This window comes from Gobio gobio (assembly GCF_949357685.1).
Source record: "Gobio gobio genome assembly, chromosome: 19".
NCBI lineage: Eukaryota > Metazoa > Chordata > Actinopteri > Cypriniformes > Gobionidae > Gobio > Gobio gobio.
In genome coordinates, this window is record NC_137112.1 from 15,718,576 (window position 1) to 15,745,868 (window position 27,293).

General features: G+C 36.7%; 1 protein-coding gene across 3 annotated transcripts; it reads right to left on the reverse strand.

Annotated features, from left to right (window-relative positions):
* tamm41 (TAM41 mitochondrial translocator assembly and maintenance homolog) lies at window positions 1–26,356 on the reverse strand. Of its 3 annotated transcripts, XM_079844978.1 has the most exons (9): window positions 26,139–26,352; window positions 25,975–26,071; window positions 20,816–20,998; window positions 19,813–19,905; window positions 19,424–19,574; window positions 13,426–13,571; window positions 11,857–12,022; window positions 1,214–1,276; window positions 1–257 (listed from the first exon to the last, which is right to left on the reverse strand). In XM_079844978.1, exons 2-9 carry the CDS (start codon window positions 25,978–25,980, stop codon window positions 181–183), a joined length of 885 nt encoding a protein of 294 aa, XP_079701104.1. In that variant the 5' UTR covers window positions 25,981–26,071; window positions 26,139–26,352; the 3' UTR covers window positions 1–180. The 3 variants fall into 3 exon arrangements, with proteins under 3 accessions (XP_079701104.1, XP_079701102.1, XP_079701103.1); XM_079844976.1 differs by having other exon boundaries at window positions 25,975–26,356; XM_079844977.1 differs by having other exon boundaries at window positions 4–257; window positions 1,180–1,276; window positions 25,975–26,356.
* Between the last annotated feature and the right edge of the window lie 937 nt (window positions 26,357–27,293).

Below are 27,293 nucleotides of genomic sequence, written 5' to 3' on the forward strand. Positions count from 1 at the left end.
ACAAACATTTTTAGAAAGGTTTATTGACATTTTCTCAGGAAAACAGTGCATTAAAGAGTACGAATGAATCTGCCTCAGTCATTAGTTTCATGCTAGGACTGTAAATAAATATCAACTATGGAAAGCAAGGTTGAAATATAATATTACACAGTTATGAGTTATTGTGAAATGAATTGTCAGTCACGATGGTTTTCTACGCCAGCCTCTCCACATTTTCTGCAGCTTTCTTGCGCTGTATGACACCGTTTTGAAGAGACCTGAAAAACAAGTTTCAACATCAGTGTGAATCAATACATAAAAACATTATGCAAAATCACAGAAGACACCAAAATTGATTCTTGAGCACTGAGATGAGAATAAAACAAAGCACAGAGGATTTCAGCTCTATTTAAAAAATAATAGTTTACAGTATATTCAGTCAGAACATGATTTTGTTTATACCGGGTGTTGAAATTACCCACAAACTTTACAATGTGTGACATTTCAGGGTTGTGACACAAAACACAATTACTCAAGACTATGAAAAAGTAAAAACATTTAGTTTTATAAATATCTGGTATTGTGCAAAAATAAACCTCTTCCTTATTTTGTTACGCTCTGAAGGCATGATTATATCATACTTTTGATCAAAGATAAAGACAATCAGATGATTTTCTACAACACTGAAGAGATGAAGTGTTTTAAAATCTCAAGAATCAGTGATGAGCGCGACCTCAAACCAGTGCTGGGTAAGTTACTCCAAAAAAGCCATTCATTACTATTTACCAATTACATCTTAAATAGTGTAAAAAATATTCTCTCCAAAAAGAAATGACAAATGAAATGGCTCATAATTCATTCAATAATATAAAACAACATCAATTATTCTTATTAACGGACCAAAGTATAACAAATGTGAGAAGGATACATAAAAACATGCATTTTAAAGTTAGACTTTAAATTTTGATGTTAATTCCACTATTGTATTATATATAATTCTTCTATACACAGATGCATTTTCTGTGAAGCTGCTTTGAAACGATATGTATCGTGAAAAGCGCTAAACAAATAAATTTGAATTGAATATTTAGTTAAATTACATCAGAAATAACTAATTAAAATTACATAAAAAAATAAGAGTAATCCCTTATTTTACTTTTTCAAGGGAAAAGTAATTAAATTACAGTAACTAATAATTACTTAGTAACTAGTTACACCCAACACTGCCTCTCACCGGCGGTGGCGATTCCTTTGGCACTCTGTGTTAGGCTGGAGCTTTTCACTATCGATGAAATTCCTGTGAAAACAGTGTAATTACATGAGATTACAAATCATAATTTGATAATTACAGCAAGTATAACAAGTCATCTGCCAACGGCATGCAGAACTACTGTTATTAGTCAGTAAGTATATTCAATCTTAGTGTAGCATAACTGAAAAGTGAAATAAGTTAAAGGCACAATATGTAATTTTTCATCTCTTATTCAAAACAAAGGCCTGTCTTGACTCCTTGATTTGGCGGAGTTTATTTTCTGCTGCAGATGAGCGCTTCCGCTCATGTGTATGTGGGGGAACGCAGCGCTTTTTTTTATCATATTACACACATTTGAGTGTGTTAAAATTAGGGCTGGGTATTGACACACAAATTCGATTCGATTTCGTTTAAATTCTATTCAATATCGATTATTTTGGATATATATCAGGTACAATACATGGCAAATTTTCTCAAGGAAAACAAATCTCTTAACTAATGTTTGTAAACTATGGGAGTCAGTTGTAGCCTACCAGGCTACATTAGATTAATATAATAGTGAAGGGAAAAATTAACTGATTTGTATACAAACACTTAAATTACACTCAATTATGTTTAAAAAAAAAAATTATAATATTAACTTTACAATTACATAATCATATTTCTACTCCAATTCGTTTTTTTAAATATAAACATTTAAATGGTGGCGGTCATAAAAACTTGCCAGATTTATTCATACATACATTCATTAAATATTGAAGAACATTACAATTATAATGAATAGCCTATGTAATATGGTGCGTATTTAGTAAAATGACTAATGAGTTTATGGTCACTGCATGGGTTTTCTGAGGTAAATGTGATGTTACATGACATTGTTTACAAGCTGTTTTACTGACGCCTTTCCGCGGTTGAAACACTGATTGAGTGATTCCATGTGACATGATATGGATTTCGGTAAGATGTACTCTATCTTTTAACACACTTTCAGATGCTCATTCAGGTTTATTTTGCGCTGTAACTTGTATTAAAGCAGATGAGTTCACGTGAGCTGCGTGGTGCGCGCTGCTGCTTCTCTTGAGCTGAGCTGCGCCAGAGCGATCTCATGCCACAGCGCCGAAACGGTATTTATGTTTTTGAATTTTGTAATAAAATGGACGTAATTTGAAAGACTTTGTTTCATATCAATAGTAACAAAGCACAAAGCTTATTGCGATTTATTGGATGGGAGGAGCGCTACAAATGTTTCATTCATTCATCAACTGAAAACTGGATGACTAATCGATTCTTGGGATTTAAGAATCAATATAGTTTTGTAAAAATGAGAATCGATTAAAATCGAGAAATATGTACTTTTTACCCAGCCCTAGTTAAAGTTATTTTATAATGCTACTCTGTGCGTTCGCTCGGATTCGTTTTCTGTCCATGAATGATCCAAACAGTTTCTCACCTGTCTAATAAAACACATCATATATTAATGCAGCTTTGGTGTTTCCATGGTTTCTACAAAATAAAACTGGAGGGTTAACGCGGGTATGATGTCATTGATAGGCGACGCACGTACACGTACCGTGTCCTGGTTAAAATCGCTTATTTCTCTGGATTTAAACATTCTTGGAAACATTTGGGATAATGGTCACAAGTCAACAAAATATATTACACTGTTCTAATGGTTTTGGGATATTTTAATCTAAAAATCTTACATATTGTACCTTTAATTATATTTAAGTAAAATTAAATGTAAGGTAAACACATGGTGATTTAAAACCACTTTCGCTTTATGTTGTGAGATATTGTCATGTCTCAGTTCTATAGTGAATTAATTCTGATAGTGACAGACCGAAATATGCCATATTTAAAATCAAGGTATCTCACAGTGATTGACAGGTGCTATTCAGTTGAAACCAACTCTTAAAAATCCAATGCAATAGTGCATCAGCTTTGCTTACAGTTGAAGTGTAGGGCATGGACACACGCAGGTGTTTGTGAGAAACGCTGACGGTTATTATGACAATGAGACATGAGGGTGAGGCCGCTGGAGAAACTCAACACCAACAAAACCCAGCCGGCCAGTTTGGCGAGTCTCTTTAAAACCACAGTTTATTTGCCCTTTCATTCATTTTGTGTAAAATGGTTTATTTCATGCTAGTCAAATGAGATCCAGTGAACGGAGTGTCGTGTGTTTATTAGACAGCGTTAGATATACAGTACTCACGGCGAACTTCTTCATATCTTTGCAGTGATATAGTGTTAGTGAACATCTGCCGCCGCCCATAGCGCTGAGAGCGACGGTTAGATGAATCTGGAAATATTTGCTGCACTTTCCTCTCAGTAACAAAAAAAACACCACAAAAATGCCAGCAGCTCTGAAGGCATCTGATTGTAGTGATGTGGATAAGTTTGCACCAACTCTGTGATTCTAGTCACGTCATCAGTGGCGGCTGGTGATAATTATTTTTTTGGGGGGGCAGTATCAAGATGCATGTTGACTAAATTCAAGCATTAAAGAGAAAACAGTGTCTTCACTTTTATCTTTTTACACATTCATTTCCCACATATAATTGAATGAGGAAATGAAAAACAAAAGAAAACAGCAACAACAGACTAGCATGTTGACTACTTGAACATACATTTTGCTCTCCTTTCTTTCTGGCCAGAAAATTTCTCAATGACTCTCTGATCAAAGTCAGTCATCTCAGTAGTGTCATGACGTTTTCATTGTTCAGTCAGATATTTGAGGTCTCTTACCCCCGTTGTTGTCCACAAAACTTCAGTACAAACACTTTGAATTAAAAGACAGGGAAAGCAATAAAGGACATTGCTAACAACACATCCAGCCAGCCACCTACGTTTCTCATAACAAGGGCGTGAAGCTCCGAGTATAGCTTCATCCTCTGTCATGGGCCTGCTGTTGGATTTGTAAATCGCGTTGGTCTGGGATCCTTTATCCTTTTTTTTCTCCTAGCGAACGCCTTGTGAAAGAATTTGGTTTAACTGCTGCCATCTCTACGAAAGTGATCATCCTAACAAGGTTTTGGCGGAGTCGGAGTGACTGTGTCGCCCGCGCACTTTCGCTTTATTTGCCAAGAACGGAAAGCTGAATGACAGGTGACGAGAACCAATCAGATTGGATAAAATAACACGCATCCAATTCTGATTCGCCAGGGACGCAGCGACCTGCGTCCGGAGGAGGATCTTTAAGAAACCAATTAGATACCAGCTTCAGGTCACATGCTGCCCATAGATTTTTATACGCAGATAGACATCCATTTGTCGGGCGTCCCTCGCGCATGAAACCACATGAAACATTGAAGAACATAAAATAGTTAACCGATCAAAGCTAGTTTTTATTAAATGCTGAGGCTCATTTTTGTATACATGTATATTTCTGGAATTTTGATGGGGGCGGCGCCCCAGCGCCCTCTATTGACCAGCCGCCACTGCACGTCATGTTTATTTCTACAGCACTTTATACAATATATTGCTTTAAAGGGGACCTATTATGCAAACATAAATTAACATAAATGTGTGTCGGCAGTGTGTGTACACAACCACCCTATAAAATGGTAAAAATCCACACAATTTTTTAATCCCCATATATCATAAGCAGTTTCTCAGAACTAGCCGTTTGCAGATTCTTGCGGCGTGACATCACCAGTGATCATCACCAAAGTTCAACCACAGCAATGAACAGTGTTGGGCAGTAACGCATTACTTAGTAACGCGTTACTGTAGTTTGATTTCTGTAACGTATAATTTATACTTCTGCGTCGAGTGTACGCCGTAGCTACGCCGTAGGCTGTGTGATGCGTGCGTACCCTACGACGTACCCTGACGCGCACCTCTCCAAATATGTAACAACGCGTCAATTCTAAGCGGACCGCAAGCGCCGTGATTGGTCTGCCAGAACCCCTCCCTCAAGTCAATAAAAAAAAATCTGCGATAGGTGTGTGTGTGTCCAGAAATGGGATGATAGTTTCATCCTTACATCTGCTATAATAGCTCAATATTTTGTAGTGCAGAGATTCTTTATGTTAGTGAATAAATTATTATTTTCTCATTAAAACCAAAGATTTTAATCAGGTGATTGTATATCAAGAACAGGGACACATCACAATGGGTGCATTTCGTTTTGTGATTTCAACGGAACGAATAAAGTCTCCGCAACAGCAATCGATGTCTGTGCACAAGCTACCTATACTGAAAACAGCACCACGAGCACTCGGCATGATTTCAAAAACGCAATCCAGCGCCAGATCGCCTCTTATGTAACTCTACTAATCAACTAGAGATGCTTAATTTGTATTAGATACAACAACTCAAGCCGCAAGAAAAGCCGCTATCTGCCGCCATCACTGCTGCTGATACTTCGGGTGAGTCTCAATCAGCTCCCTAGTTCAGAAGTCAGGGCACTGATCAGGGAGTCAGCCCATTGACTTATGTCCTGATCAGTGCCCTGACTACTGAACCAGGGAGCTGATTGAGACGCATGCAATGACAATGTAAACAAGCCGCTTCTTCTTCAGCTTTTGCCTTGATACTGTGGGTTACCATTAGGCATGTGCCGGTATCAAATTTTCATGTTGCGATTAATTGCTGAAGCTTTTATCACGGTATACGGTATTATCACGATATTTAAAAAAAGTTGCAAAAAAAGTGTTGTCATACTATAACAGGTTTAAAAACTTTATTATAACAAAAGAACCAAACATTTAAATACAATAAAGCAATACACAAAAATGTATAAAGTAAACAAATATTTGAAACAGATTAAAGTGCTAAAGAATTATAAAGAACAATAGGTAACACTTTACAATAATGTCTCGCCAGTTAAAGCATTAACATTAACAAAGAGCGAATAGCTACATTTTTACAGAAGTTATTCTTCTTTGATAAGGTTAGTTTAAAAAAGCAACTGTTAGTGTAAGCTCAGGTCCATTAAATAATAGTTACAACTTTTGATTTTAATAATGTGTTATTAAATGCTGAAATGTACATTTAACTAAGATTAATACATGCTTTAGAAGTATTTTTCATTGTCAGTTTGTTAATGAATGAACTAATGTTAAATAATGGAGCCTTATTGTAAAGAGTGTGATTGAACAACAGTCAGAATATATTCAAACAATATCTAGGGCATGTAATTTAAAACTTAAAAAAAAAAAAAGTTTGAAAATGACTTTAAGTCTTTAAGTATTAGGTTATGTGATGACGAGCACCGGATTGTGATTACTGGGGAAACGGCTGTATTTCTGCTGTTCCATCAGCGCCCTCTGCTGTCTAAAAGTGAATGTGCACTTCAGTGCGTCTTCACGCCTTCCGCCATGTGCTCGGCTCATGAACGGTCTGTTTACATCAGTGCGCGTTCCTCTTTGACGCGTTGTTCATATTAAACGGTTGACGGGTAAAGTATTCTTAAAATACATTCTAAAAATCTGAATAATTCGTAATAAATAATTATTCACGGTATTTTGAAGTGCCCACGATAACAATATTGTGCATGTTCATTATTGCGGTATATCGTATTACCGTTTACCGGCACATGTCTAGTTACCATCAACATGCCCGTGGACACTGCCTCCTAGCGGTCTGCATGTGTAATTGCACATTGACGCGGACAACAACGCAGAAGTATAAATGAAAACCAACGCGTAACTTGCGGCGTAGAGGGGCGTAGGTCCGACGCAGAAGTATAAATCAGCCTTTATGTGCCAGCATCATGAGCACAGAATCCAGTTCTCTTTCGCTCTTGAACAAACTAGAACACAGAATTCTGCCTAAATGTCCGTTTTGTCGAGTATCCTCAGAAGAACAGTTTTAAATTAATTAAATAACGTCTTAAATTAACTGAAAGAGTTGTGAGGAAATGGGACGCGTGTGACAGCACGCCATATCCGTGTCAAGTTCGGCAGCGGCATATCTTAAAAGTCACAGCAGCACTAACTACTAATGAAGTTTGAAGCCTAATTAATGTTAAAAAGCCTTCAGTTACACTCTGTATTCAACATAATGTTGAATGGCCATAATTCATGTTTAAAATGGGGGAGGGTCTATTTCATAGAGACATCAGTATCAATATTAGTATCAGTGATACTGGCCTTCATCCATAAAAAGATGCCATTGAACAAATATTTAAAATATACTGTCTTTGTTTTTTCTACATTAATTTGGTGATTTACTGTGAAATGATTAAATTATAAAAATATATTAAAACGTGTTTTAAACAGAAAAATGTGTGAATAATCTAGTTTAAAACAGCACTAAAAGAAACTTTACATTAAAAATATATTATGCCTACCCACTATATTATCTACCTTTTGTATTTATTGCATAGCATATTGTATGTTCAGGGATGACAGACTGATAAGCAGACATGCTATTTATGAACGGATGTAACTTTTGAAACTTTAAGGTAAAAGTGGCTCTCCTATTGATTTTGTCCTATCAGTGTGGCTCTCCTGAAAAAAAATAGCTAAGACCACTAATCTAGATTGTAAAAAAGAGCTTTTTTTCAGAGTAAGTCTCGGGTAGTCACACACACACACACACACACAACGTAATTTACTTGATCCCTAATTTGACTGGTAAGCGCATGCGAGGCGGGTACTACCAACGAAAACAAACAGCATGGAAAGAGAAAAGTATGCATTCTGTTTCTGGAAATACAATCATCATTTTGAGTTTATTTCTGTCAAAGGCAAGAACATTATTGTAAGGCTAGATGTGATCAAAACACATTTAATACAGTGTCAAGAAATAGTTACGTGTTGCCTATCAACAACCTACACATCCCAGCATAAACACTCTTGTTATTGAAGTGGGTATTTTCACAACCCACTATAATTTTAATAGTCAAGCATATACTGGATTTGGCATGACAGCCAGTGTGAATAATAAATAACTTAACCATATCCCAACACATATGTGTTTGAAAGGATCATCACCTAGAACGTGTGCATAAACGCCCTCCCTTTTATAATTACTAAGCTGTCACATCTTAATTCATTGCGGTCTCACAAAGATCTACTAATCGATCTTATTTAGCCTACTTGTCTACACTTTTGTGTTAAATTATAACAAGAGGATTTGAGTGTGCAGAGCGTTTTGAGTTGAGACAGCAAACTCTGCGAAAAAACAAACAAACATGCATTTGGGTAGTGCTAGAGTCTATAGGGGTTTCGAAATTAATCGTTTCTACGATGCATCGCGATGCAGTAGGGGTGTAAGAAAATATTGAAACCCGTGAATATCATGATATTATGTTTGACGATATTGTATCGATTCTCAAAAACACTGTATCGATATTTATATATTTATTTATTTACATCCAAGATTCGTGGCTTTGTGTTCGGTTTAAACCACTGACTGTATAAAAGTCAGTTATCGCAGAACGTAACTGACGCGGAGCCGGAGAAGCGCATGGTGAGGGTGCGTGCACTAGTGTTTGTATTAGCAAACCCAGCTCACAAGACGATAGAATTATTCCGCTCTCACGGTATACAGAGCTGAAGTGTGGACTCATTTTGGCTTCAGCTATAAAGAAGCCACTAATGAAATCGACAAGAGTCATTTTGTTTTCAAAATAGGCCAAGTTAAAATCCAATTCTCGGGAAACGCATTGAATCTGAGAGCTCGCTTAACATCCCAACGCCATCCGTGCTGCTGAGAAGCGTTTCGATAGAATATGTTCAGCACGTTTTCCTTTTAGTAACAAAATAAACAACAAAACAAAATTGACAGCGGCAGCAACAGAACGAAAGCATCTGATCATAGCGATGTGGATATGGATGCACCAGCTCTGCAGTTCAGTACTTTAAATAGCACTTTATACAATTGACTGCTTTAAAGCAAACAGCTTTACAGTATTAAATATAAAGCAAACAGTCATTCAGTCATGGAATGGACTATGCACTTTCTGTTGTTAGTTTCGAAATTACAAATTTAAAGAATCTTGCAGTCACTTTACTATTTCCCGTTTCTTAAATTGCACAAAATGCGATGCAGACAAGGACGATTCGGTATCGGTTCAGCAATAGACCATAACCGATTATAATGTACTGATTATTTTCTGACATCATTTGTCACGTACGTGCTTTGTCGCGGTAGCCTACAATGGCAGAGGGAGGCGAGACGTGAGTGCGAGTAATTAAAATGCTCCAACTACTTTAAACGCCGACATCTGGACACATTTCGGCTTTTATGAACAACCTGGTAAGCACGACCTGGAGAAGACACGCGCTGTGTGTGAATAGAAGCTATCTGATTTAATAAAATTATTTCATTTACACTTGAGCAAATAAATGTATCTCCGCAAAACGGATCTTCAATTCCCACACTATATGCAGATTTATTGGAGTTCACGTCACCGAAAACAAAATATATGAGCTGCATTTTATTGATCATCAGCTAATTTCAAAATCAAAGGCCGCAATAGGAGCGAGCACGGCAACAGCACTGGTAAGATCATTTGGTTTCTTTACTTTTAATGAATAGGATTGTATGTTGAGCACCTGTGACTTTACTTTAGGGTAGTTTGTGCGTTAGCTTGATGAAGAGATACGCAGCTGGTCATCTGCGGCGATGCGTGCTTCAGTAGCGCTGTCATATCTGCTATAACATGTCATATAGCCCATAACGCTCTCACACGCGTGTTAATTTTTTTTTTTTTGCATTGTTGCGAGGAGTAAAATTTACATGTGTGGTTTCAACAACCAGATGCATTTAGACTTTAGTTTTGACTGTAATGAGGCCCAGACCACCTCCTGAAGTGGCTTTTAGTATTTTGTGTATTTGTTCTAAATGCTCCTGTTGTCTTCCGTGCCCAGACTTGAGTTTTGTTTAATACATTCAAGAAGCGTGTTTTCTTTGAGCAGGTAAAATTAAAGGTTCAGTTCATATAACTGACTGACAGGATTAGGGCTGTAACGATTTGACCAAAAATAAACCTCGATTAATTGAACATTTTACCTCGATTACGATTGATGAATGATTATTTTGCTTTTTTTTCTTCTAAAGTTCCTGATAAGGTTTGTACTGTAAATATTTTCCACTATTAAAAGGTGGAATTTTTTTTTTTCTAATGAAAAAGTGCATTACTTTGTGATTTTAATATACTTGAAGGAAACGGTTCACTTTCAGCAGTTATTGTCTATGGGCCAGATTTCTGTTTGTTGCACATCAGATACAGATAAATTAGCACATAGGCCTACATTACATTTATTTGAATGCATTAATGAGAGAGTGATTGTGTGTGAATTACTCATAACGTCTCTATTAATTATGAAGCTGTGGTTTGTACTTACTTCAAAGGTATTAAAATATATGCCTATAGCGGTTGAGTTTCTGAGCTACTTTAGTGACTTTACTTTAGTCACAGGACAGTGTTGACACTGCATTTCTGCGCTGTCCTCTGCGCGCGATCTTCACGTGATGTGCAAGCTTCTGTCTGAGTGTTCGTTTGTCACAATATATCAGGCATTAGTTCAACATAATACACATCTGATGGTATAAACTCGCTTTAATGTTCAAACTGGCAGGGCTTAAAACACATACAAATGACAAAGCTTTGTGAGGACGCAGGTGAAAGAGGTCTGCCTTCAGGGCGCGTGCGCGTTGTCAGAGACGCTTCGTCACAGAAAGAAGCTGAGCACTGAACGGATACTTATTGTTGTTTTTGAATAGTGCACAATCGCTTTAAATGTTGAAACTGGCAAGCCTTTAAACGCATTTACTTGACAAACTTTGTCAAGAGCACGAAAGTGAAAGTGATCTGGCTTGGGGGTTTGCACGGGCCGTCTGTGTGTGTGTGTGTGTGTGCCAATGGCAGTGCGTATAGAATATAAGAACGGTGATTAACAGACCTGTATATAAACTGTGTAAAACATGCAGTTACTATAGGGATTCTGGTCATCAATAAACCAACACGATCTCATGACAATGCGTATTAATAGTACGAGTGTGCAATCTCGTGGAATGTATACGCCAAAATGAGTTTGTCGTGCATATGCTACGCAGTTTTTCGCGTGCATATGATACGCTTTTGGGTAGGGTGAGGGTAGGGGGTGGGGGGTTCGTACGTATAATACGCTATAAAGTGCGTCTCTGTGTGCCTACAGACTGCACTTGATGTGACTGACGGGGTGGAGTCACGTGAAAACCGAAATAATGGGAAAAATACGTTGGTTAGAGGTTCTGAATGTCAGTTTCGGTTATTTCTCGATTAATCGTACAGCCCTAGACAGGATGCAGTGCATCGTCAATGCATTGTGATGCATCGTGATATCGAATTGAACCGAATCGATGGCATGATAATCGTAATCGAACCGTGAGACCAGTGAATTTGTGGATTGTGTGTGTTTTTGACATAACCTTGTGTGTGTTTGACAGTTTAAGTGTGAAAGAGAACTTAGTTTAATACTCACAGGACGCTCCGTCTGACATCCAGCTCTATGTGCGTGCATTTGGTGTGCATTTGGCACTTTGACAAGGTGTTTCAAACTCCCTAAACGGTCTGATTTTGTTTGAAATTATGCCAGTTTGTTCTTCAGTACATTAGGGCCTCTACGATATGTCCAGTGGCTGGACACCGCTGGACAACACTGGCATGTCACATCTGGTTGTTTTACCTTGTTGTATGACGGATCCACAGTCGGGGTCCTGCGCCACCTGCAGGAGGATCTCCTCCACATCCCTGTTCTTCCCCGGCCGGTCCACCAGACGTGTGATCTGCTGCTGAAGGCTGCGGGGAAGAGCCATGAGCTGCGTAAACTGACCCTCAGGGCTTTTGTCCACCTAGTGAACAGAAAACATATGAAGATCCTGAAGGTTAGGGTTAATAGTGGTTAATAGATTACACCTGCAGGAGTGAAGGTTTTAAGAACCGCCCTCTCAGTTTTCAGTCATGACCTGTTTTATTTGTGTTTGACAAGACTGTGATTTTTATTATGATGTTTTATTTTCTTTTGTTTGTACCACAACACTGTAATATCTCGGCATGTAATTCTTTTTTTGGATATGCAGCAAAAGTATTGAGTTGTTACTCCTTTGGAGTCATGCAATCATGTCATACTGTAATGAATTACTGCATTAGTGAACTGGGGAGAAAAGTTGCAATGGGCACTATTTTACTGATCTGAGCTCATGGCGCAGGTGCTCTTAGGGCGTGTCCGAATCCACTTTTGCTAGTTTAACGATGAAAAAATGATGGCACAGTCGTTTTCAGTTCCTCAAAATAGCAACGCTCCAACAATGCTCCTGAACACACCTGGTTTTCAGACCAGATGCCCATGGGCGAACAGATGGGGCAGAGCATTTGATATTTAAACAACATCGAGCTGGACGTGAAAATGAGAACTGCGTCGGGTTGAAACTAGCAAAAAACACTTGCATCGTGCCGGGTGTATGATAGGGCCCAATGACATTAAAACCTGGACGTGTTTTTGTGGGATTCACTACATTACAGGATAATAAAGAAAATCAAACACTAAAAAATTATTTGATAAGCTAGCCTGACAAGGCAGACCCACATCAAGATGTTGGGTCTGGGAACAAACCATTGGCAGGGCTTAATCCGAGGGGCGGGATAAACGGTTGTCTTTCAAATTCCCTCTGCAAGCAATAGGATAGCGCTACAACCAACCAGAGCAACGAAGAAGGTGAAGCGGAGCTAGTTGATGGATTAAACTTTTGCCATATCTGGTCAGCAAAAATCCGAACACATCTTCCTTTCTTAAGAATGACTTCAGTGCCGTTCTTTGTTCTTTTCTCAAAGAAAAGCTTAACTCAAAGTCTTCCAGAGTCAAGATTCGAAAGACCGCTGTTCGTCAGCTTCTTTGTTTACAAGTAGCACGCGGAACCGCCACAACTCTGCCATCATTATGTTAAGCCCGCCCACCGACTCTATACACAATGTGATTGGCCTGACTAGAGTTTAGTTTTTCCAGCTCGCAAGCCAACGGAGAGTTGCTAGACGCCCTGGCTGCAAATTATATTTGCTGCCGCTAGGGTGCGTCTAGATTTCTAGGCTATTGAGAAGCATAACTGCTTTCAAACTCTTTCCAAGCTCTCAGAAAGCTTACTAAACCCAGGGATGGGCGAGTGAATCTGCGTCTTTACATCAGAGGCACAAACCACAGTCACTCCACAGGGATTCTCCTGGAAAACAGAACCTGAGCGTGTGACGCCGCGTCTCTCACCTCCAGCCGGCCCTGTTGAGGCTTGTACACCACCTGCGGGCACTCCTGAAGAATATTGCTGTATAACTTGCGGAAATGCTGCATGTTGTCTTTTACGATGTTGGAGACCTTGGCTTTATCCTCACCAATCACCATCCTGAAATCCCCTAAAGTCAGACACAGGAGAAGCAAGACAACAGGGTAAAACAAACTAACTCATAGAGATCACCAAACTTCCACAGTTGATTGCATTAAGCAATTAAGCATTGCAGTTTGTTTTATTAAATAACTTTTTTAATAAAACAAAAAAAAATACTTTTTTTTTATGTCATTTTTTACCGCCATGTGAACAGCACCAGAGGGTGTTGTATGTGGTAACAAAAATGACTATTTTCAATTTTTATATTAAATATATATTTTGTAAAACATGTGTTTGCTCTAAAACTGAAAGAAAGCAATAAATCTAAACAAGTTGTGTTCCAATGAGCTTTTAGTCAGTTTGTTTGGGCGCAGTACCAAACGCTTCCACTTGATGAAATCTGCTCATATTTGACCACAAGGAGCACAAATGTGATTTTTTTTAGGAGCATTTAACCTTTTAAAATCATGTCCATGTAAGTTCAAAAACCTAAAACAATTAAAAATTAAATTTTTTTTAAAAAAAAAGGTAAAACAAAACTTAACAATTTCCACTCAAGGGTTAGTTCACCCAAAAATGAAAATTCTGTCATTAATTACTTATCGTCATGTCGTTCGACACCCGTAAGACATTTGGAACACAAAAGATAGATATTTTGAAGATATTTTAGTTGAATCCGATTAGTGGTGTAATGAATCACAAAACTCAAGGTTCGGATCACACTACGGATCATGAGTCACAGATCGGATAATTTTTTGGATCAGAATAAAAGAGGGAGGAGACAATTTTTATTTGCTTTCCATTTATTACATGAAAACGTTTGGTGTTAACATAACCTGTATGGGTTATAGGTTAACAAGGAACTTTTGGTGTTAATATAACCTATATGGTTTATAGGTTAACAAGGAACTTTTGGTTTTAACAAAAATAAAATAAATAAATAACCATCTGAATAAATCAAATTTTACTCAGTTGTTAAAGTGTAACATGTAAAAAACAAGCTGAGATGTGAAAATGGGCCCGAGCTTATAATGACAATTTTGTTTTTGTTTTTTAAAGATTAGGATGTCAACATTCTCAGGGGAGAGAGTACCTCTCACACTTGTCAGCATTGCAATTCTCTTTGTAGGCCTATACACTATTTGATAGATATCATGTTTAAACGCACTACACTTAAACAACGTTTTATACAATTCATTACTTTATATTTATATAGCCTATTAGTACCTACTTTAGATGTATATATTACGTTGCTCATGCAAGTTGCAAAACAGGCTATAGACTATGTTAAAATAACAAACATTTTAAATTAAAACTTACGATAGACAAAAACCCGACTCTGGTCTATTCTTTCGCATTTAAATCTTTTTACAAGAAATCCTGCAGGTCATAAAGAACTTTGTATTTCCACCTCCAAGAAAGGACAGGTGCTCTCCATTATTTCTCCTTGTTTACTTAAAGGCCGTTTTCCTTGCTTTACTCGAGGCAAAAAGCCATGTGTTGACTTTGAAACAGAGTAGACTTTACATTATATGCATCTGTGGTGGAATTATTAGATTTTCACATCTATACATGTTTGTTTTAATGCGGATGCGCTCACTTTAATTCAGCTCCAGCACATCAAAAAAATAGACTGTGCGGAAACGATCGCAGCACAGCTGTATGGCTGTACCGAAGCCGCGTGCAGTGTGAAAGCTGTATCCGTTAACATGGGTACGGAAAAAATACGCACCGCATACGCACTGCAAACGGAGTATGTGTGAAACGGGCGTCAGCAGGTGCCATGCTCGATGTATGCGCCACTTTCATACGGCTTTCTTGTGCCACAGTGCCTACATAATGTTACAGTTTTGTCCACCACCCTTCTTCCATCATCATTATGTTTTACGGGGAAGCCAAAATGCTCCCATACATGCGATTTGAATGATGCGGGAGGCTTTTCAAGTTCTTCTACTTCTCTGCTAGCCACTGTTGACTGATTAACATGCCCTGTTCACGTGGACATATTTGTTTCTCTGAAACTCAGCATCGAGTTTAAAGGAACAAGATCACTTAAAAAGCAATATCGGCAGAAAAAAACAGTCTTTTAGTCTGCGATCGCTAAACAATTAAAATTAATCCACAAGTTTAAAAAAATGCGCAATAAATCCGCGGGTCACGTGCGTGCTGAACCGTGGGTCGTGATTCGTACGGATCACGGATCAACTGCGATCCGTTACACCCCTAAATCCGATGGCTCAGAAAGGCCTCCATTGGCACATTGCACTCTCAAGAGACCCGTAAAAGGTACAAAAGACGTCGTTACAAAGTCCATCTCACTACAGTGGTTCTACAATAACTTTATAAAGCGACGATAATAGTTTTTGTGCGCAAAAAACCCCCCTAAATAACGACTGTGACGACTCCTCTGTTGAGTGGGGTTTCCCCAGGCTCAGGCGGATGATTGGCTGGCTCCGCCCTCTCAAGTGGTTATTCCTGTGGTGGAGTTCCTGTCGAGCGTGTTGAAAAGGAGCATGAGGAAAAGGCCAAGGAGGGCGACAGACTGGACACGATTTTCATTTACGTTTGGGTTCCTTTAAAGTTGTTTTTCCTTTGACACATCCAGCACTAGCAACAGCACATTACCCTTCCATGCATTCATTACACTACACCACTGATTCCTGACTGTTACATTTATATACTGTTTTCTTTCTGTATAGGTCTATTTTTTGTTAATAAATTTGGGTATTTTCGGCTTTCTTGTGTCCCTCTCTTTGTTGCATCCCTTTTTTGAGCTACGGGATGCAACAGATGGGGGCTCGTCCTTGTCTTAGTAAAGTGTTGTGCCTTTGATGATACTTGGAGATCTTTGATAAATTTGTTCGTTTCATTGCGTTTTGCGAAAATAAATTTGTACGCGCTTTGAAACGATTGGCTAATCGTGACGTTGTAAGGGGAAATCCAATTTGAATAATTTGACGTCACATTACGTGCGTTTTGGGACACCTGAAAGCGTTTGGTGCAGTGTCTGGCCGCCGTTTGAATTCACCGACTGGTAAGTTGCCTTTTGTGCAATATCTTTTTTTCCTGTTAGGTTTAGCGACTTGTTTCCATTGAGACATGTCGTTTTTCTTTTCGTAGTGTTGTGGTGAAAGCGGGTAGCAGCAGTTGTCTCGGGAGCACTTCCATGGTGTGTGAATTGTCGCTGTTTAACCAGTTGCAGTCCCACCCACTGGGTTTGCGTGCTTAATTTCCCCCGCCAGTATCTGCATGAAGATTAGGTTTTAGGTAGGCAGATAGACGTATTTTAAAGAGTTAAAGAGTGGGGAAGGTTTCAAGTATTTGATTGGACATTTTGTAACGGGCATTCTGTGGGTTATTTGCTTATGGCTGATGTTGAGAGGTTTTTTGAATCACCTTCGCATGTTCTGTTAGGTAATTGCACAAAAGAGCAACTTTTAATAATCGCTGAGTATTATGAAATATCCCCTAGTGATAAGAGAATAAAAGAAAGCAGTATTAAAAGTGAGTTGAAAAATAAATTGATTTGACAGGGCAATTTTGGAAGCTGAGATGGATGAAATTCAGGACGTACAAACCACTACGCGGTCTGCTTTGACTTTTGACCAACAAAAAAAGAGTTGTTATTGTTACAAATGGAACATGAAAAAATTAAGCAGAAGTCTGAGCAAGGTAGAATTGAGTTAGAAAAGGCAAAAATGGACTTGGAGTATTTAAAACTTAAACTCATGAAAGAAGGTAAAGTTAATGAAGATGGTTCCGAGGAGAGTGGTGTGCGTGGAAGTTTTCCGCTGCATCAAAGTCTAAAACTTGTTCCTAAATTTAATGAGGATGATCCGGATGCTTTTTTTACTCTGTTTGAGCGCGTTGCTGAGTCACAGGGTTGGTCTAGGACAAATTGTGTGCTGTTGCTGCAGTGTGTTAGTTGGTAAAGCGCAATTAGCCTTTTCTGCTTTAAGCATAGAGGATTGTAAAGATTATGAAGCCGTTAAATCTGCAGTGTTGAAAGTTTACGAGTGTGTACCGGAAACATATCGACAACGTTTTAGGTCGTGTAAAAAGGTTCAGGGACAGACACATTTGGAGTTTGTGAGGGATTTAAGACGACATGTTACACGTTGGTGTGCTTGATGTTAAAACGTTAGAAGATTTACTTGAGTTGATCATAATTGAGCAGTTTAAAGGTTCGGTTTCCGATCAAATTGCGACGTATATCAGTGAACACAAAGTTCAGTCTCCTGAGGAGGCAGCATCGTTGGCTGATGATTTCGTGCTCACTCATAAAAGAATTGCTGTTGATTGGCGAGCACGGGAGGAAGTGAGCGCGAGCCGTTTTACAAATAATACTCCACAGAGTGGTCGCATTTCTCCATGGAGATTTGATCCGTCTAAAACGGTCGTGGAAAAGGACATTGGAAAGCTGACTGCTCTATTCTTATAAATAAAACTAAACGTGCAGATGTGGATACGTTTAAGCCTGCTGCAGCCGCACATTCTGTTCAGTTGAGTGATGCTGAGACAAATGAATTTCAACTGTTTAATGATGTTTTATCCACTTATGCTCCTTTCATTACAGAAGGTCGAGTGTCATTAGTGGATGGAGTTGAAGAGATTCCTGTTAAGATTTTACGAGATACAGGAGCGATGGATTCTTTTATTTTAGAGTCCATTTTGCCATTTTCCTCTCAATCTGAAACCGGTGACAGTGTTTTGGTTCGAGGAATGGGTTTGAATAGGTTAACAGTTCCTCTGCATAAAGTCAAGCATGACTGATGAAGTGGTAGTAGGGTTGCGCCCTGCTTTGCCGATCGAAGGTGTTCATCTCATTTTAGGAAACAAACTAGCAGGTGACCGGGTGTGGGCTAATGTAACTACTTCTCCTTTGGTTGCCTCTAGTGGAGAGCTGGTTCAACAGACAATGGTTGTCGACCCTGTGGGGGCTGTAACCCTTGCCATGGGAAAAAACATTGAGGGTTTAGAGACGAAAGATAAAAATGAGTTAAATTCACCAGGTGCTGTACTGCTTATACCTGACTTGTCTGCTCTGTCTTTTCCTCTGTCTACAGATGAGCTGAGTAAAGAACAAGATTCAGATTCCTCGTTGGCTGAGCTCTATTTTGTACAAGATGGATTGCTGTTAAGGAAATATAGGTCTATATAGTGATGACCGATTTCAAAACACAACATCATGAAGCTTCGAAGCGTTATGAATCAGTGTCGATTCAGCGGTTTGGATCGCCAAAGTCACATGATTTCAGCAGTTTGGCGGTTTGAAACGCGATCCGAATCATGATTCGACTCGCTGATTCATAACGCTTCGAAGATTCATGATGCTGTGTTTTGAAATCGGTCATCACTATAGAAGTCGTTATTTAGTTTTTTTTGCGCACAAAAACTATTCTCGTCGCTTTATAAAGTTATTGTAGAACCACTGTAGTGAGATGGACTTTGTAACAACGTCTTTAGTGCCTTTTATGGGTCTTGAGAGTGTAAAGTGCATTGTGCCAATGGAGACCTTTCTGAGCCATCGGATTTCAACTAAAAACGTCTTACGGGTGTCGAACGACATGAGGGTAAGTAATTAATGACAGAATTTTCATTTTTGGGTGAACTAACCCTTTAAAGGTTTTTACAGAGTTCTCTTTTAACACTACAAAAATTAGAGAATACTGTCAACAGACAGAAACAAATACATGTTTTTTGTAATTTAGATCAGGCGAATGATATATGAACAGTCCTTCAGAATACAGATATGAATAAGCTTGTAGAGTTTGGTGTGTGTGTGTGAAGTTACTGAAAAGGAGATTTCTGACTGAACGGCATCACAAAAACAAACACAGATTAGAATAAAAATGTCAAATGCATGCAAGAAAGACTCACCAGAATAGGACAGCCCTGCTATCTGGAGGAAAAGATCTTCTTCTGAGAAACTTTCTGGCAGCATCAGAAAAGATGCAATTACGGCACTTTTCAAGTTCCGTAAAAGAGCGCTCCGCAGTTTTCCATTCTCATTCTGGAGCAGAATTTGAACCTGGGGGAAAAACACGACTAATGTGTGCTTACTTAGACTTGAACACTACTGGTCACAAAGTGTGTGACACTGAAACAACATGATGCATAAGTGCCAGAAATTAATCATTTCTCTAACAGCCAAGAAAAACTGCATGTGCTCAACAAACGTCCAGAGCCTTTTCTCTAATCTGCTTTTTGAAAGAATTGAAGAATTCATCCAAATCTCACAGATCTCAGCAGCTGGAGGAAATACTCACAGGCTTGTGTAATCGGCCGGCGACGTACAGCGTTTTCCAGTGGAGTAAGTCATCGATCAGAGCATCAGTGCTGATCACACCGTACTTGATCAACTGCACACACAAGAGACGTCATTTTGATCACATCAAACACACTGACTTTTATTAGACTGTACACTCTTCTGCTCACCAAAGCTGCATTTATTTGATCAAAAATACAATTTGAATGTAAAAAAGCTGTTTTCTATGTGAATACACACTGATCAGGCATAACATCATAAGCACTGACACGTGAAGTGAATAACACTGATTATCTCTTCATCATGGCAATTCCATTTCATGGAAACGGTATTCCCTGGTGGCTGTGGACTTTTTCAGCAGGATAATGTGCCCTGCCACAAAGCAAAAAACGGTTCAGGAATGGTTTGAGGAGCCTCCAAATTCCCCAGATCTCAATCCAATCGAGCATCTGTGGGATGTTCTGAACAAACAAGTCCGATCCATGGAGGCCCCACCTCGCAACTTACAGGACTTAAAGGATCTGCTCCTAACATATTGGTGCCAGATACCACAGCACACCTTCAGGGGTCTAGTGGAGTCCATGCCTCGACGGGTCAGCAAAAGGGGGACCAACACAATATTAGTCATAATGTTATGCCTGATCGGTGTATAGTAAAGTGTAATTTATTCCTGTGATCAACTCCAGTCTTCAGTGTCACATGATCCTTCAGAAATCATTCTAATATGATGATTTGATGCTCAAGAAACATTTATGATTATTACCCGTGTTAAAAACAATCAGATTTTTGCTGTAAACTGTGATACATTTTATTTCTCGGGATTCTTTGATGATAGAAAGTTCAAAAGAACAATGGAATATTTTATAATGGAAAAGGAATATTTTGTAACATTATAAATGTCTTTACTGTCACTTTAATGTGTCCTCGCCAAATAATAGTATTCATTTCTTTAAAAGCCCAGTGTTTTGAACAGTGGTGTCAGTGTGTAAGGTTGCTGTTCGCACCCGGTCGTCAGCAGGAATCAGCGTGTTGAAGTAAACTCCCGCTCCGTACTCGCTCTGGATGCTGCTGATGTGTTTCGGCCCCAGGATTCTGAGGATAGAGTAATGCTTCCTGTTCTCCATGAGGTTCATGGTGTGCCATGTTACCGGATCATCCACAGCAAACACAAAGTCCAACATGTTCTTCTGAAACACACAAAACAAAAGCAATTCTTAAGAATCTTACATCAAACCACTTCATTATAGTAGCTATGCCACTGTGGACTATTGACTGATGTGGCTGAACTATATATTTGGCAGGAATTAATCTATTTGAACTCCAACCACTTAATGGTAAGTGACAGACTCAGAAAATAACAATAAAACTGTATTGATACAGCACCTTTCACACATAGAAGAACACAGCTCAGTTTCTTAGACACAAGACATTTTCTAATGTTTTAATTTAACACACAATTGAAAAGTCCAACTTTATTTTATTTTTTTAAGTTTATTTTGAGGTCTGAGGCTGAGGTTGATCATTATTTTCATAAGTCCATATTGTGGCACTTTGTAAAACCAAATTGAAATTGCTCCAAAATATTTTATATTTACTTTCAATTTATTCTATATAATTATATATATATATTATAAATATGTATATAAGCTTTCACTTTAATATTAAATTATTATATACATTCAATATATATATACATACATATATATACATACATACATACATACATACATACATACATACATACACACACATTCAATATATAATATATATATAAACTTTCAATTTAACATTTCATTATTATTATATTTATTTTTACATTTTATATATATATATAATATTTTTATATTTTTTGATATATATATATATGTGTATATATGTGTGTGTGTGTATATATATATATATATATATATAAACTTTTAATTTACTATTTCATTATTATATACTATTATGTTTTATATATAACATAATAGAATATATCCTAATGAAATATATAAAAATATACACATTAACTTTTAATTTTATATAAAATTATTATATATATATATATATATATATATATATATATATATATATATATATATATATATATATATATATATATATATATATATATATATATATATATATATATGGGTGATTCTTCTATTAGGGGAACTTTTATGTCCCCAGGTTATACATTCATGTTAAAAATACTATATTTTAAAATAAATAGTTTAGTTATTTCAAATATTGTTTATTGCACCACCAAAAAATGTTATACGCTAAAATCAGTTTGTTTCCATTTTTAAAAATGTTTTCATCACTAATATTTGGCTACTCAGGCCTTGTCCCCAACCCAGACTTTAAAACTTATCTGCTCTGAAAATGTGATAAAATGTTATCAGTTCATTAAAAAAAATCACAATATATGTTTAAACAGTAACTTAAAAAGGCACTTGAAGCATAATTCTGGTTCATATCTGTGCAATTTGTGAATATTTTTAACAATTTAGTATTGTCCACAACAATACTGTCATTACCGCGACAGTCTATGATTACAACAAGGATTTTTTTGAGGGTAAGACTTGTTTATGCCGTAACCATGGAAATGAAGACTAGCAGGGGAGCACATGTCAGCCATGGAAGAACAGTGATATTTGATGTCTGAAAAAGTAAGTAATTTAATCATTAATTCCTTCTGATCATGGAGTAGACTTATTCAGCGTCATTACCATAAATGCTGTAGCAGCAATATTTTGATAAATATATATTTATATTCACATGATTCATGTGTATTTAAAGTTCTTTTTGTACTGGCTGTTGAATGATGTTAGCAAATCCATGACCTAGCATCTTTTTTCCTGAAAAAAATAAAAAAATGTCATTACCGCAACAAAACTTGTTGTGATGGTAATGACAAGTGATGGTGGTAATGACATGTTCTATGTCACTATCTATATCATATTATGTGTTTATAAATTAAGTTAAAGAAGCATAATAGTGTGATTTTACAATGAAACTTAAGTGAGATGCCTTATTTCCTAAAACAATTTTTTCTTATTTTTTAACCAGAATGGCTCCCAAGAAATCAACTGAAAGGTCTAGAGATTATAGAAAAAAGGCTGGAGTTGATCTTCAGGACACTTTGCTCATTGAGTGACTACACTATGCCTGTCATTTAAACTAGGGCCCAGTATCTCTTTCTCTCCACATCCCATCCATCTCCCTTTAACATCTCTAATTCACATTTTGAATGTTCAAATACATGCACTCAAAAAAATGATACGTGGGTTTTACTTAATTTTTTTATGTCAACAGGTTCCACGTAATTTGTTGAATTTAATTAAAATTGTTTATTTCAGTAAACTTAAGTTTTTTACGTAAGGTTAATTCAATGCCATTTAGTTAAATCAGTTTAACATTCTTAATTTTGTCCAAAACTACTCAATTTAATTATTCTAAAATGAATATTAAAAACAAACCAAATCAAGTAATACAGTTTAATTTATTATTTTTATTTAGTCAAATACTATTTTTTACAACATTTACAAAACCTTTTACAAGGTCTTATTGGCTAGCCAGAAGATGGTTGTGTTACATCCATGGCATGGCCAAAGTAGTTGTTTTTTATTATTAAAAAAAAATAGCTTTAATTATTATTAGCAGGTCCTCATCCCAAGCACATGCTCTTCTTCACCACAATGGTAACCTCCAAAAACACTAACATAAAACATTTTAAATACCAACATAACAAAACATTAAGCATTAAAAAGTCTCTCCATTTTCTCATCTTGTTAAAAAGGCATCAAATAGCACTTTATTTAAACATTTACTCTCCGAATTCAGCCCCTTTGCAAAGCATGACGGGAAGTGAAAGTCTTGTTTGATTGGGTTACTTGATTGAAACGTGTTATTTCAAAATGAAAACATCAAGTCAGTTTAACATGAATCAATTACATTTGAACCAGAAACCTGATATAATTGTGTTAAATCAAGATGAATTGCTTAAATAAAGTGAACCGCATCATAAAAATAATTTTTTGAGTGTGTTTGAAAGCAAACACGTTTCATTATGCATTGTTAGTTTTAACCCAATGCAACCCAAACATATAATATTTCACCTAATGGTAATAGTCCTAGTTATGAAATGTTTATGAAGGATGTTTATGCCGTTTTATCCCATTGTAACAATTGATTCTCTAGAAAATAATGTATGGTTTATTCATGATTGAAATAAACATGTTCAAGTTGATGGTTGTGTCATATTTATATATATCTACTCACATCTGTCCATTTCTTTCAACAAGACTCACCAGAAGTCATTATTTAAGCCTTTAAATTTGCTTTATGTATCAGTGTACTTTTCATTTATGTCATTACCAAAACACAATGTCATTACCAGAACAGTATATCATTACCGCCACGTTGCTTAATTTACAGCAAACATATATTTAAAACTGTTTTATGTTCAATCTTCAGGTGCTACATGAAAAGCCTAATGAAATACTCATCCACCTATTCAAAGAAAAAACATCTAAAATTAATTTTCCAGAAATTAAACAAAAGTGTGCTTTGATGAACAAAGAAAAACACATTTTGATGGTGAGAACAAGAAAATATATGTAATTCGCTGAATGGAAACATTTCGTTTTTTATACGTATTGTTGAAGGTTAACAATGTTTGCAAGATAAATGAGTTTAAATTATCTCCTTGATACATTCTTTGCATTATGATACTTTTTGATGTTGTGATGGTAATGACGTTTTGCAGTGTCAGTTGGCAAATAGATATAAAATACTCAAATTATATTTAAGCTCAGTCGTGGCCATTATTATATCTTTACATCAAAGCATGTAAACATTGTCTTGACATAATTCTAACAAAATTCAACCAAATTTCATTCATCAAAATGTAAGATGGCAAAATAGCCCCCAATTGAAGAATCACCCATATATGATAAAAGTTTGTGAAACGAGGCATACAATTGTTTACATTTTATCTTTATTTATTTGTTTTGTAGTTTATTTATTTATATATATATATATATATATATATATATATATATATATATATATATATATATATATATATATATATATAAATAAACTACAAAACAAATAAATAAAGATAAAATGTAAACAATTGTATGCCTCGTTTCACAAACTTTTATCATCATATAAGAAATCAAATATTACATGTTCACACACATAGTAAAAGAAAATTGCACAACAATGTGTCTATATGCGTGTATAAATTCATCATAACCTCTTTGTATATTGACAATGCCAGAACATTTGAGTTGCAGTTTCTGGTTGCAATTAAACAAAGTGAAACATGGTTTCTGCAGGTTTTATGAAGGTAAATTTAAGACATTTTTAAGACCAATTAAAATGAATAGAAATTTAAAGAATAGATTGAAGGGAAAATATAAATCATTAAAATATTAATATTATAATAAATATTATAATTATTAAAATATTCATATTATAATATGAGTTGTATTAGGGACACGTCAGAGTTTGAGAATACAATTTCCAACAGATCTCCATTACTTAATTTTACATTAAATAGTTTATGATGAGAAATCTTGTGCTCTTGTGAAAGTGATTTCATGATTAAAACAAGAGCAAATATCCGCCATTGGGTTAAGAACAATAAACTTAATTCAAATGTAAGTAATTTTCATACACAATGACAGATATTGGTTCTTGTTTTAAGCACACAAATTTAAATCTGTCAAATTTCTCAGAAAAAAAATACTTAATATCTTCATTTTGCATGTCATTAAATGCATCTTGATTTAAGGATGTCATGTTTTGAAAACAAAAAGACCTGAGGAAGAAAATCATTTGTTTATTTATTTATTTATTTTTTTTGCAGTCTATACAATTTAAGGCCCTGTGAAATACGTTTTATTTTTTTCTTAAATTCCCTTTATTTTTACCAAACCATGTGTTTACATTTTTGGGTGAGTGAGACAGAACTGTGAAGATATACTATGAACTATCCCTCTGACTTGTGATTTATTCATCCTAAAGTTGACAAATCCCATGACAGTCCACATTTTACAGTAAATTGACAATACCATAACATTTTAGGTGCAGTTTCTGCTTGCAATAAACAAAATGAAGAGTTAACATCCATGTCTTGGTTAAAGGTGAGCCGAAATGTAGCTCATCTTACCCTCATGTGACCTTGAGAGCTTCCCGTCTGTCTGAACACAGCAGATCCATAGGCGAAGGCCAGACTGAAGTCCTGAGGGAACTGGCCGAGGATCTTCCTGAAAGAAACACTGCTGTTCTGCAGAGCTGGAAGAGCCATGGAGGAGAATAAACACAAACACTCACGATAGATCAGCTCGTGTCCGCGTGTTTACATCTATAACTCCTCCAGCGACACATCATGTTCGTCGCGGCAACTCACAGGCATGCTGCCAATAACGAATATGATTATTAGTAATATTGACAACTAACGACTTTTTGTCTACTGAACAATATAAAGATGTTAACTGCAGCAACTCTCAAATGGCTATTTCATCGTCGAGCTTAGAGAGCGCCGGTTGTTCAGTTGATAGTTCGCGGGCGCCACCTTGCGGTCTGGTGCAACAAAATTAACCAGATTCATTAAAGGGATAGTTCACCCAAAAATTAAAACAATGTCATCATTTTCTCACCCTCGTGTTGTTCCAAACCTGTATGAGTTTATTTCTTCTGCTGAACACAAAATAAGATATTTTAAAGAATGCTGGTAATCAGACAGTTGACAGTAATAATGGCTACTGTCAACTGTTACCTACATTTTAATTAGACATTAGTATAATTAAAATTAATAATAGTAGTTAATAGTATCTTGTTGGCCTGTTTAGTTGAGCAATCCGTGGAACAATCAAACCAAGTCCTGAAAATTGATAAAAGAACACACTGACACTTGATATTTAATCTTATTAGATGATTTGTTAATTGCATTTGAAAGCGTTTACTTTCAATAAACATTTGCAATGGGTTTGTAGGTCTGAGTTTGTGCTGCTTTACACTGTTGGAACCAGCAGGGGTCGCCAGTGTGTGGCGTATCGAACGCTTTGAAACAGTGAATCATTTCGCAAAGCAATTGGTTAAATTTATTCGAAGCTTCGTTTCTCCCATCATTTCTCTTCAGACGGAGCAATTTACTCTGTATACGAATCTGCCAAAACCATCCCGTCAGGTTTAAAATATAGGCCTAAACACAATATAACAAGCTTACCATAGTGAATCAGGGTGAGACAAAAACACGTTTTGGAAGAAGAATTGATGATGTATTGTGTTAATTTTGAGAAGAAAGAAATAGTTACATTGTGCACCTTTAAAGCAGGATGGTTTATGATTGGCTGTCAACAGCTGAAAAGAATCATTCTGAAAGTGATTTCAATGATTCTGGGTGTGTCTCAATCAGCTCCCTAGTTCAGTAGTCAGGGCACTGATCAGGGAGTCAGCCCATTGACTTATGTCCTGATCAGTGCCCTG